This window comes from Crocodylus siamensis, chromosome 2, assembly GCF_052110815.1.
Source record: "Crocodylus siamensis isolate JL-2025a chromosome 2, ASM5211081v1, whole genome shotgun sequence".
NCBI classification, from domain to species: Eukaryota; Metazoa; Chordata; order Crocodylia; family Crocodylidae; genus Crocodylus; species Crocodylus siamensis.
The window spans coordinates 166,192,732-166,206,656 of NC_143396.1; the positions used below are offsets into that span (position 1 = coordinate 166,192,732).

Sequence of the window (13,925 nt, forward strand, 5' to 3'; positions counted from 1 at the left end):
CTTCCTAGGAACCTTACCAGTTACATGATCCAACATTACCATGTCCTCTATTGTTGAGAATAAACTGAACAGTGTTTTGCAATGGTTTAGGTGATACATGAGCAGCTGGTTTGTAACAAAAGCTATCCTTTCATGGTAAAAATGCAGACTGCCACCAGTACTGAGAAATGACAAAACCAAATTTTATTAAGATACCACAATCATCATGGATGTCACTGTACCAAAAAGCTGACCAGACATCAAGGTTATGATAGTGAAGGCTAGGACTACTCATCAACATTGCTATCCCACCAGATGACCATGTTCATTCAGTGCACCATTAGCAAGTTGAGAAGTCACACAGTCAGTTCACAGAAGCAAAAGGGAACTAGTACTTCAGAGGTCAGTTGGATGCTGGTCAGACTGCCCATTACCAGAGTTATATCAAAGAGGACAACTCTAGAATGGAGAAAACACTCCACTCATTCAAACATGTGCTCCTATCAACAAGTTGGGATTATCTAAAAGAGACTTTCTCTTTGAACAAGTAGACATAATATTGTCATTCCCAACGTATACCACACATCCAGGACAAAGAAATAATGCTGATGCCAGTTGGGGGGAGGATGATGATTGCAAAGAACGCTCAGAACTACAGATTTTTTAATGAGGCAAAAATAAGTTGTCCCCGTAGCAGGAATTTTCTGGCAGACAGGTATGTTTGGGGACAGGTTGAAAAAGAGCGATAAGTGTGCATCAACATAAACACAGGAACAAATTTTGTCCCAGCTGTACTAACAGAACATGAGCATAACCAGGATTATGCCACAGCTGCTTTGCTGACGTCTACAGATGACAGTCTCAGCCCAGTGACTCCTTTGTTTACTTTTTTCCCAGCATTTTGGCAAGGGCCCCTTTGACATCCTTGTTCCTGAGGCTATAAATGACAGGGTTGAGCATGGGGGAAACAACAGAGTAGAAGACGGCTACCTTCTTCTCCTGCTCCCGTGAGCGCATGGCCCGGGGGTGCAGGTAGGTGAAGCTAATGGTGCTATAGAACATGGTGACCACAGTCAGGTGGGAGGAGCAAGTGGAGAAGGCACGGTGCCGGCCAGCAGCAGAGCTCATGCTCAGGACAGCCCCTGCAATGGCTATGTAGGAGGCCAGGATGAAGAAAAAAGGCAGCATCAGGACAACCACACTAAGGGCAAAGATGAGGACCTCCACAGAAGAGGTGTCCACACAGACCAGCTGCAGCACAGCTGGCTGCTCACAGAAGAAATGGTCAACATGGTTGGGGCCACAGTAGGGAAAACTGAAAGTGACTCCAGTCAGCACTGCAGCACTGAAAAAGCCACCTGCCCAGCAGGACATTATCGTGATGCCACAGATCCTCCTGTTCATGATGAGCAAGTAATGCAGGGGCCGGCAGATCGCTACATAGCGGTCAAAGGCCATGAGAGCCAGGATAAAACACTCAGTTATGCCACAGCAGAGGGTGAAGCAGAGCTGGGCTGCACAGCTAGCAAAGGAGATGGACTTCCTCTCCAAAAGCATGTTGGCCAGCATCTTGGGGACAGTGGCCAGGGTGAAGCAGATGTCCAGCAGGGAGAGGTTGCTGATGAAAAAGTACATGGGGGTGTGAAGGCGGGAATCTGCCCAAATCAAGACAATGATGAGGAAGTTTCCAAAGACTGTGGCCAGAAACATTAGCAAACATGTGGCAAAGAGGATCCGCTGTTCATCAGGCTGGCTGGTGAGTCCCAGAAGGATGAACTCTGTCACCATGGTATGATTCTCCAGCTCCATCTGACCCATGGGGTTCCATCTGCAATGAGCAACACAGCTAAGAAGTCATACAGCAGGCTCCAGTGTGACTTGTTACCCCTGTGATATTGCCACACCCTTTGTTAGAACTAAAGCGGCAACCAAAACTTTCATAATATTCACTACAGACCATTGATTTTTACCTAGGTTTCTCTACATGGGCATCTTGTCCCACACATTAAGGAAAGAGTAGATTAGTGGTTCTTGACATTTTTGGCCATAACTACCTTTCTAAGTCTGTTAAACTTCAGCATATCCTTATTGTTTCATTTTATATATTATAACAATAATAATAAAAAGTAACAATATGTAAGAGCAAACACAGTAGAACATCTCCTGCAGATACTGCAAAGTTGTAGGTAATGTTTTGATTTTTCTTCCATTTTTATTTTTCCTTTCAAGCTTTTGCTTTTCAACTGCTTTCTCTCTTATGCTTTTTAGAAGTTAAACATGTGCCCCAACAGCACATATACCCCAGTTTGAGAAACAATGGGATAGATAAACTGGAGGATTCCTTGGGAGGGTCAAGATCAATGACAGGACAGCTGGAGAATATGGACTAGATATGTGTAGCTTTTTGGCACCTTACACTTAATGTTTGTTGGATATAATAGATCAGTAAGCCGCAATCAGGGTGCCATGGCACCCTGGGATGAGGGGTGTCATGCCTGTTAGCACTGTTAGGTATGCAAACATGATTCACATGATAAACCCAGACATTTCAAATAGGAATCCATTTTGTTAAAACCATTCTGATCTGTTGCATTTGTTTCTGAGCTCTTGACAACAGAAGAATTGCGCTATTATTTTTCTGTAGTCAAAATTAAGTGAAAACAAAGAGCTGACATTTTCTGAGAAGTGCCTGGAGTTTATCAAGGGGTGCCTGAAATCATAGAATCATATATAAGAAGGGTAAGAACCAGTGCAATAGATGAACAGTGAGAGAGTTTTTGCCACCTTCCCTCAGGTTTGCTTTCTTCCTGGCCCACATATCTTCCCTTCTTGGCTGTCCAGATACAGAAGAAGGATCGAAGAACTCCCTGGGCAATGTCTAGCCCATGGCCTGATGGTTAGAAAATTTTTCTGGAAGACTGGTTCAAGCTCCTTCTGTATGGAGAGTTACAGAATCTGGGTGGCTTACTCCTTGGCCAGTGCCCTGACTAACAGGCTATTAGGTGGGTAGGACTGTTGCCTTCTTCTGTCAAGTAGTCACTAGTCATAGTTTTTCTCTGCCCACACTCTCAGGGACTCACCTGGTGTTAGGCATATACCTAGGTGATCTTATTCCGCATCAGACCCTATGTGGACATTGTGCTGTCTTCAGATCATGTTTCCAAGAGAAGTGTAGGAGAAGCATAGTTATGCAAGTTGGAACAGAATCCAAACTCTGCATATGTGCCAAAAAATTCACTTTTTCTGCTATGTAAGCGGCCCATGTCACCCATCAAGGTGACATGCAAGCGCATTGCTAAAGGTCCCAAAGCCCATCTAGTGCCCAAAGTCCTGGCATATCCTTTCACAAGAATCCCAGATGGCAGTCCCACTTGTGTGGTCCCAGAGAAATTGTGACAAAAGAACAGTCTGGTATGAGATAATGGCCACCCTGATTAACAAAAGTCCATCCCAAATCTCACCACGTTTTGTTCCAAACACAATCCTACAACTAACTTTTCTAAACTCTTATCAAAACTTCATTTAAGAAGGACTCTTCACTACAACCTACATTCTTGCAGTGAGAGAAGAGATAACTGTGCCCACATGACAATGGTCAGTCATGTTGCTCAATTCATGGCTGGGAATGGCTCAGACAGTGTGACACTGCGAGTGGGATAGAAACTGATACAGAACAGACAAGGGTTACCATTTGCTAAAGACTGAAGACAGATCCTCGGGCTATGCTGGGGCAGATTTCCAGTGAAGAACGGAAACACAAAGTTGGACCCTCCTTCATGGCTGAATCTGACCACTGCTATTACAGGTGCCAACAATATGCCAACCTACTCATAAACTCGTCAAGCTCTAGCTTAACATCCCGTTGGTATTTTGCCCCTACTGCTATAATCTGGTGCCTGTTCTATAACCTCTCTGCTCTCATGCTTACAACCCTGCCTCGCATTACCAGGCAATATTTATTCCTGGTCACTTCTGCCCATTGGATCATTTGCCCTCGTTGTTGTTTAGCTCCAATAGCACTCCCATCTCCCTGATATTTCATCATTCCCTCTTGCAGCAATCAAGCAATTCCCTCTTACCAATGACTTTTGTTTCTCCCATGTTTTCTGTGAGGTCATTTCTCTTTACGTGGCCTTGTCAATCTGCATATCATTTTGGAAGTCTCCTCATTATTCCTGCCTCTAGGACCATTTCCAAGTAGGAACCTCCAAGGTGAGTCTCCACGTGCCCTTTCAGTCGCTACCTCCATCATTCCAATAAGCAGGCATGAGCTTTATGCCAAATCTTGGTCTAATCCAGCCTGGATGGCAGGCTTTTCCATTACTCCCCAAACAGTTCTGACTATTGGCTTCATCCCTCTGTACATCACTTCTACAGACATCACAATCTTTTCTGATATTCCTTTATTACCTAAACACCACTACATAGCCTGACGAAGGACTCTATCTTATAACAGTGGGTTTTAGATGTGGAAGGGAAGACATAGTAACAAAGTATCTTAAAGGGGCTAGCCTAAACCGGGCATGGACATTCAAATATTTGTGTTCCGCATACAGTGCTGCAGGTAATTTTAAAGCAGAAGTGAGAGAGAGGGCTAAGATTGGGTGGAAGAAGTGGAAAGAAGTTGCAGGTATTGCTTCTAAGGAAGCCTCAGATAGTTTTGAGGCCAGTGTTACTCTACAGACTGGACATTTGGCTATTGGAGGGATCACACGACAATAATGACACAAGAGAACTGAAACAAGAACATTTAGATACTGGGCGGTACAGTGAGAGACAGACAGAACTGATGACACTGGAAAACCACAGGGTTCAATGAACATTGCTGAGAAAGCCAGGGAGAGAAGACTATGGTGCGGAGAACATGAAAACACAATGAGAAGTGATGGAGAGAAAAATCCAAGGAAAAAAGGAACCGAGAAAGAGCAGAACTCTGCAGGTGCCAAGAAGAGAAGCTATCACTGAGTGGAACAAATGGGCAAGGATGATGCAAACAGCCAGCCCTACTGTTGTGTGGGACTGCGGGAGAGAGCAAGAAACAATTCCCACCTATCTGCCAACGTGAGGCTTCTATCTTTGCATTAAGCTTTGCTGCTTTGGTCACGCAACTCCACAACACACATGTTTACCAATGTTGCACACCTAATGCATCCAGCCTGACACCTATCTGGAGAAGTAACCAACAATGTCTAATTTTCCCCTTGTGTTTTGCCACATATCCAAAAATGAATAACCAACAGATGATACATAGTAACCAGCAGTTAATGACAGGGACAGAAAGATACTAATCAGCACCAATATTTCACCATTAACAGAAGATTAAAATGAATTATAATTAATACAAACATAAGTTGGTGATATATAATAAACAATCAATAACACTAAAACCACATAATCTGCATCTGAATATATTTCTGATCATATTAATAAATCCTCTTCATCAGGTCCAAAATATTGTTGAACAAGGAAAATGTTAATGGAAAGTGTCTGCTTTTCTAGAAATGTGTAGAAATTCAGGAAAAAACTCTAAATTTTTTAAATAGATGTTGTCCAGGTATTATGTATTGTTTTACACTTTTATTGCTGCTCTTGTTGTTATTTCAGCTAAAAAAAATGATTGAGTTTGGGGTTCAAAAATGTCCGATTTCACTTAAAAATCAATATTATATGCATTAAAGAGGGGGAACGTACCTGACCTCCATCAACAAGACTTCTTACTTATCAGTATCATGGAACCAAAAGAAATATTGTGAACTCCCTGTACTACAGGAGTTTCGTTGCCAGATTTTATGATATAATATATTCCATAAGAACTGAGAGTTCCTCTTGGCCCCTTACCTGCAAGTTATGTAAAATCATCCATTGATGTTTTATTTCGAGTGAGATCTGGGGCATGTTTGCACAAATCACATACAGAACAAGTCCTTACATTCTTTAAAAAACAACACAAATAAAATGGCATTATCTCATATGGCCGCTGGGCTTGAGACAAAACAAGGTGGAGTAAAATCCTTAGCCTTGCCAGGTATATCAGACAGAATGGTCCTCAGAGTCTCTGCTGATGCAAAAATATATGGAGTAGAAGTCAGCTGGAGAAGAGCAAACTCAGCATTGATTGGCAAACCCCACACCCACCATTTAAAGTTGGTGGAAGCCTCCCTTCTAAGTAGGAAGGCAATTGTTAAGGTCTGTTTTAATGAACTCTCTTTCTTGAAGCAATTCTAAAAGCCACATTCCCAAGGGCTTTTATGTCTTGTTAACTTTTAGGAACTTGAGGGAATTGCAGTGGATAACTGTGGTTAACCTTCAGTCTTTCTGCACATGAGGAAAAAGACTCGGCTGGAGACCAGGCAAAAGCCTAGGGCTTCAGGGCTGCCAGAAATGTTTATTTTTCTTAAATCCGGGTGAAAGCCAAGCTAAATCAAAACAACATTTTAACTACATTTCTGGCAAACCAGCAGCTCCCTGATGCTTCAGTTTCACGCCTGATAGCAGCAATGAACCGGACCATGCTGGTTCTTCTGTGGAGCTGTAGAGGACCCAGCATTCCCAAATGTGGGACAGATCCCAGGGTGTGCTGGTCTCGGGACGAAGACCTGATGCTTTCTGCATCTCCAGTCCCGGAGCAGACCTGGCAGGGAGCCAGGCAGGGTTCCCGCTGTCCAGTGGCTTTGGCTAAAACTCATCAGTTCAGAGAAATCGCAGGTATAACATTGGCTGTTCAACGCTCCATTCCCTTCCCTTTGGTCTGTCTGTCTTAAAATTTGCATAACAATTTTGATTTTTAATTGGAAACATTAAAGCTCCCAACACTGAAAATGTAAGCCATTTCAGCTGCTGACTTCCAGTGTGACCCCAGAGTCATTTAAGGCACAACTGCATTTTCTTGCTGAGACACATGAAACTTCCCCAGTTTTGGAGTGTCTGAGTAACCCTATGGCCTTCTACTTTGTCTTGTATTTGTGGCAGGCCTGCCGGCAGCAGCCCAGCTTGCCAGCTGGAAGGTGCTCCAAGCAATTGGTGGGGCATTTTCCACCAATCAGCAGGTGATGGCAGGGGAGAGGCTTGCCCCGGCCTACCCAGGGCGAGGTGAAGAGCTGGACGTGAGAGGGGACTAACCCCTCCCTCTCTGATTGGTCCATTTTCAGTCTGGGGGTGGAGCCTCTGGAAGGAATAAAAAGGCAGCCTGCCCAGCACACAGGTGGCTCCATCGAGGGAATGAGGAAGAGGGCAGAAGAAGAGCTGGCAGAGCTGGCAGCACTAGCCCCAGAGGAGCCCAGAAATGGATGGTTGGACGGAAGCGGCAAGCAGCTGCGTTCCCTAGCCACGCCATGGGGAGGCGCGGCGTCAGTGCACAGCCGGTGCACCGAGGGACTGGGAGGGACTGAGACCTTGGGAGTTGCACGAGGTAGCTCGGGTCTCTAACTCCCTACATGAGCCAGGGTAAGTGGTGCACAGCCAGTGTATGGAGGGTCCAAGAGCGGACCAGGGCCCCAGAGCTGCACATGGCAGCTCGGGTCGCCAACCCCAACATGAAACTGGGCACACAGTGTACAGCCTGTACACAGAGGGTCCAGGAGCAGACCAAGACCTCGGCGCCACGCGAGGCAGCTCGGGCCTCCAACCCCTGACACAAGGCAGGGCCAACAGTACACAGCGCCCCAAGCAGGCCAGAGGTTGGGAGAGCTGAGGGTCCCCTGCCAAGGGAAGAGAAACCTTGGAAGACCAGGACAGCCTCATGGGTCCCTTGGATGAGTCGTGAGTTTCCTGGGAAGGGGATTCCCACAGGGGAGGAGGGTCTTCCCCCCTCTCCTCAATGACGAACAGTTGCGGTATTTAACTTGGTTAAAGGGGGCAGCTGGGGTGTCTGGGACACTCGCCACTCTCCTCCTCTCATCTAGGGCCACTCCTTTTCCTGGTGCATTGTTATTGTTTTAATATAACTTATTGGGTTTTTTCCTTCTTTATTTCCCCCTGGGCCCCGCACCTCATATTTTGTGAACCCTGAGGCTCATATTTATGAACCCTGCACCTCACGCCTTGTAAAGTGGCATTCCATTAGAGTATAAGGTTTGCCTGACTTCTAATGAGACACGCTTTGATCCCTTTTTTGATTCCTCAACTGTATATGGACAGCCAAGAGCCTCCTGTGTAACTGAAAACCTGTCTCAGGAGGCATCTAAGTGCTGCCCCTTGAAATGAATGGGGAAGCACTGTGCCCCTCAAGGAGACATAGGCTATGCCTCGAGGGGCATATGACCTTTGGTCTTGTCCCCAACTGAAAGTCCAGTACACCTATGCATCTGTGCAGATGAAATAGTTTTCCTAGATTCAGATCATCTATACCAGAAACTTCTGAGGAGCAACAGATCAGATATCTAGAAAGTGAAATAGGATTTAGCCCCGATCTCTTTTTTTGCTTCAGTTCCATCCAACTCATCATTTTACTTCATTTGCATTCAATTCAATGATTTTGGGGAACAGTAGCTCACAAGCGTGTGAAGAAGTTTTTATGGACTGTCAAGGACCTGTCAAGTCATTGGATCCAGTCCCCTGCATTTACAAGCAACCTTTTTCCCAAGCAACCACATGAACATCTATTTTGGGTCATAGGTAATGACACACAAAATTGCAGTTTTGTGGAAACTGCAAAATCACTAGGTCCCTCATGAAAAATTTTGTCCCCACAAAAAAGCATGGCAAATGGAAAAACCAAAAAATGGCAAGCCAGCAAAAAAAAAAAGGGGAGCTGCAAAAAAAAATGTTGGGAAGCCCTGGTGTCCTGAAGCATGTAGGAAAAGAGAGGAGGTGGAGGGGTGAGGAACAGGAGCAAATCAGAGGCTGAGACCCTGATGTAGGCTCAGTCCAGGAGGTAGTCAGAGGCCAGCCAGGGAAGCCAAAAGCGTTTTGGCACCAACTTTAAAGTGCCTGCAGGCATGCCTCTGCAGCATGCCTGCTTGCTTCTGCCTGAGAAAGAGCACAAACAAACACAAAGAAGTCTTACAAGACCACCAGATACATTTCAGTGGTGGGCCATGCAAGACAGTAAGTATCCTGCAGGGGCTTTGCATGGAGATGGAGCCAGACTTTTTTGTATGGCCTGCAATCTAACTCTTGGATGTGTCCAGGAAAACCAGCATTGATTGTCACTTGGAGTCTCAGGCACACACAAAGAGGAAAGCTGCTGCAGAGGTAGAAGGTCAGTGCAAGAAGTAAGCAACCATGTCCTCCCTGTTTAAAAATATCGCAGAAAGCAGCTTGGCAAGGTGAGAGGTGGCATTTACTCTCATGGAAGCTTTTGCAGTGGCGAATGTCTCGCTGGAGAAACTTGATTGCCCCAAATTAAAGGACTACCTGAAAGAAAATGTGCCCTGTGCCGGCAGTTTTGTGTGTGCCAACAAGCTTTGTCAGGACTGTCTCCCTGCAGTGATTGGTTCACATGTAGGGTCCATGAAGGCTGCCTTGTAAAAGTATCATTCCTTTTCCATTGTGGCTGCTGAAGCCACCGACCTTACAGATAGTATGTGCTGCACATTTTATTTGTACCGGGGAGCTGGACCAACCAGGACTGACAATGCCATATACATGTGCAAGGCTTTCTCTGATGTGAAAAGCACTGTCAGGGTCATAAGGTCCAGTACAGGGAGACTGCACTAGTCAAAGTGTAGACTCACTAGCCACTGTGGGCACTACAACTTGTGATGATCACATGACCAGAGCCTGTATTCACAAGGTGGTTCATTGCACTCCATTAGCACGCCAAGCACATGCAGCACTACCAGCAGTTTGTGAGCGAGGAGCTGGAAATCACACCCACTACACAGTGCATGGTCAAGCTTCTTGATCTCATGGGGTAAGATGACAATCAAGATCCAGTAATGTTTGTGGCTGACAATGCCACCAGTTCATGGAGCTCCTGACCTGGTTTGAAGACCGGCAGCCTGTGATCTACCATGCACACAACAAGCTGGTGGATTTGATAAGCTTGATCAAAGACAGGGTATTGCAAGAACTGTCAAGCTGTCCTTGTGAAAACCAGCAAGAAGGGGCCTGTTCCTGGCAATTGCTGTGAAGCTGAACCAGTACTACAGGTACAATTCGTCACTGCCGCCATGGTCCAGACAGCCAGCTTCTCCCTTCCTTAGTGCTGTTTGCATTTTGGGCCCCAAACAGGTATCTTTGACCCTCAGCTACTGAAAGCAATCCTGGAATGGGGGAAAATAGCATGGCAAGCACCATGCTGCTTACATGAACTTCGTCAAAGAGTACCACATGCCTGTATCCGTGCCTGTGTTCTGGGACTCTGTCTGCCTGGTTTCCACATCCTTACACCCTGGCAAGATGCTGCCTCACCACACCCAAGAACTCAGTGGATGCTGAGCCTGCTATCTCAGTGCAATGATAAGTGCTCACCCCAGAGAGGCAGAGAATGTCTGCAGTAACGGAGGCTGGATGCAACATAGTCACATTTAATACATAGCCTGAATAGTCTGTCTCATAGTTTCATAGCTGCTAGGGCTGGAAGGGACCTGAGCAGATCATCAAGTCCAACCCCCTGCCATGGGCAGGAAAGAGTACTGGGGTCAAATGACCCCGGCAAGTTATCTGTCTAGCTTCCTTTTGAAGACCCCCAGGGTAGGAGTGAGCACCACTTCCCTTGGAAATTGGTTCCAGATCCTAGCCACCCTGACTGTGAAGTAGTGCCTCCTGATATCTAGCCTGAATCTACTCTCCATCAACTTGTGGCCGTAGTTCCTTGTTACTTCCAGTAGTGCTCAGGGGAACAGGGACTCCCCTAGTGACTGCTGGTCCCCCTGACTAGTTTGTAACAGGCCACTAGATCCCCCTCAGCCTTCTCTTGTGGAGGCTGAACAGGTTCTGGTCCCGTAGCCTTTCCTCGTAGGGCCTGCCCTGCTGCCCCCGATCATGCCGGTGGCCCTCCTCTGGACCCTCTCCATGTTGTCCACATCCCTCGTGAAGTGCGGTGCCCAGAACTGGACACAGTACTCCAACTGCGGCCTGACCAGTGCTGTATAGAGGGGGAGGATCATCTCCCTGGACCTGCTTGAGATGCATCTGTGGATGCATGACAAGGTGCGGTTAGCCTTCCTGACTGCCTCCCCACTTTGGCAGCCCATCTTCATCTTGGAGTCTATAATGACTCCAAGATCCTTTTCTGCCTCTGTGCTGACAAGAAGGGAGTTCCCCAGCCTGTTGGTATGCTGCTGGTTCTTCCTCCCCAGGTGCAGTACCCTGCACTTATCAGTATTGAATCCCATCTTGTTCTCATCCACCCACCCCTGTAACCTGTCCAGATTCAATTGCAGCCTGTCCCTCCCTTCTAGCGTGTCCACTTCTCCCCACATCTTAGTGTCATCCACGAATTTGAACAAGGTGCTTTTCACCCCCTCATCCAAGTCACTGATGAAGATGTTGAACAGTGCAGGCCTGAGGACCAAGTCCTGCGGTACCCCACTGCCCACATCCCTCCAGGTCGAAAATGATCCATCCACCACCACTCTCTGGGTGCAGCCCTCCAGCCAATTGATGACCCATCAGGCTGTGGAGGCATCGCCACCACAATCTCCTAATTTTTTAATGAGAATGGAGTGAGAGACAGTGTCAAAGGCCTTCCTAAAGTCCAGAAAAACTATATCCACCATGACACCTGCATCCAAGACTCTTGTGGCTCAAGGTTAGTATTCAGTTTCAGTAAACTTCTTTTTATAATGTCCTTTAATGAAGTGTATATAGTTGGTATTCATTACAATTCATGTTATGCCTAGGAGTTTTATTTTCAGAAGCTATTTCAGTTTAGAGTTTGATTAAGTATTTAGAGCAGGGGTGGGCAATTTTTTCAGCTTGAGAGCTGCTTAACGAGTTTTGGTGAGCTGTGGAGGGCCACAAGAGTAGTCCCACCCCTTGACAGGTGCCCCACCTCCTGATTACTATCTTGGGGTGGGGATGGGCAATTATTTCAGCTGGAGGGCTGATTAATGGGTTTTGGTGAGCTGTTGAGGGCCGCAGGTGTAGCTCTGCCCCTTGACCACTATCTTGGGAGCAGAAGTCTAACCCCCTTTGCTACCAGAAGTCCCTCCCCTTGTCCCAGAAGTACTCTTGGAGGGGGGAGGCAGGGAAGGTTGCCATCTTGGAACCAGGAAAAAACCCTCAAATCATACAATAAAAATAAAACATGTACTATAACATATTTTATTTCAAAAAATATTTTGTCCTGATGTATGTGTCTTTGGATAGTATATATAGATGCAATTGCATAATAGCTCAAAATAAAGTCTTACTCTTGTATATTGTGGGGCAGGTAGAGGAGTGTATGTGGGGATGTGTGAGGTGTGTGTGGTTGGGGGAATATGTAGTTGGGGTAGGTGTGTGGGGGTGAGCATGGTGGGGTGTGGGTGTGGAATGTGTGGGGGGCTGTGGGTATGGTTGGGTGTGTGATTGGAGTGTGGAGTTTGTGGACGGTGTTGGTTGTGTGTTTGAATATGGTGGAGTGAGGTGTGTGGGGGTGGGGCATGGGTGTGCACATGTTGGGGCCTTCTTCCCCTGCCCACTCTGTGACAGGGCTGAGCCCAGCCCCTCTGCAGGTGCGGGAAGGGGGAATCAGCACTACCTGTTTGGCTCACGGTTTACTTCAAAGGTTGGAAAAGCAGCTGCCACTGGCAGGCACCAAGGGAAGCCCCTAGGAGAGGGGAGTGGGGAGAGGGCAGCTAAGCCTGACATCACTGAATCTCTTGACCTCTGTTTCACATCTGCCCAGTGGGGCAGAGGCTGAGCCCATGCTGGCTCCTGATGCTTCTGCCCAACCTGCCTGTCCCGTGCCTTCCTGGTGGAGCTTTGTGAGCAGCTGAGATACACCCCCTGCATCCATGCCAGGAGTAATGCCTACAGACAGAAGCCCATCTCCATCCTCTTTGTGATTGTTCTTCAGGTATTCGAAGACAGTTATCAAGTCCCCCCCCACCCCCACTTTCTCTTCTCCAGACTAAATAAACCTTGTTCTTTCAGCCTTTCCTTGTAAGTCTTACTTCACAAGCTCCTAATAATTTTTGTTGCTCTGCGCTGGACTCCTTCCAATCTGTCCACATCCTTCATGAAGCATGAGGCTCAAAACAGGACACAGTACTCCAGTTAAGGTCTCACCGATCTCATTTCCTTTTATGACCAGATGACCTATCGCCTGGACAAGGGAGAAGAGATTGATGTCATATATCTTGACTTCAAAAAAGCCTTCAATCTGGTATCCCATGATCACCTCTTGGCAAAACTGGCCAACTGTGGCCTTGGGTCCACCACAATCTGCTGGCTGGGAAATTGGCTCCGTGGTTGGACCCAGAGGGTGGTAATATGCAGAAGTCAATCATCATGGTGCCCTGTGACAAGTGAGGTCCCCCAAGGCTCTGTCCTTGGATCCATATTGTTCAACATCTTCATTAATGATGTGGACATTGGAGTCAGAAGCGGAATGGCCAAGTTTGCTGATGACACTAAACTCTGGGGCAAAGCATCCACACCCGAAGACAGGAGGGCAATCCAGGCTGATCTGGACAGGCTCAGCAAATAGGTGGACGAGAACGTGATGGTGTTTTACACTGAAAAATGCAAGGTTCTCCACCTTAGGAAGAAAAACCTGCAGCATCCTTATAGGCTCAGCAGTGCTACTCTGGCTAGCACTACAGAAGAAAAAGACTTGGGGGTCATCATTGACCACAAGATGAACATAAGCCTTCAGTACGATGCTGTGGCTAGTAAACTGAGCAGAATGCTGGCTTACATCCATAGATGCTTCTCAAGAAAATCCCAGGATGACATTCTCCCCTTGTGCTTGGCCTTGGTGAGGCCACAGCTGGAGTACTGCATCCAGTTTTGGGCCCCACAATTCAAAAAGGATGTAGAGAAGCTTGAGAGAGTCCAGAGAAGAGCCACGTGCA

The 13,925-nt window shown here is 46.7% G+C and overlaps 1 protein-coding gene across 1 annotated transcript; it reads right to left on the reverse strand.

Annotated features, from left to right (window-relative positions):
• Positions 1–200: 200 nt before the first annotated feature.
• LOC149871081 (olfactory receptor 2D3-like) lies at positions 201–13,168 on the reverse strand. Its single transcript, XM_090034818.1, has 2 exons — positions 13,023–13,168; positions 201–1,807 (listed from the first exon to the last, which is right to left on the reverse strand). Exon 2 carries the CDS (start codon positions 1,795–1,797, stop codon positions 862–864), a length of 936 nt encoding a protein of 311 aa, XP_089890944.1. The 5' UTR covers positions 1,798–1,807; positions 13,023–13,168; the 3' UTR covers positions 201–861.
• Between the last annotated feature and the right edge of the window lie 757 nt (positions 13,169–13,925).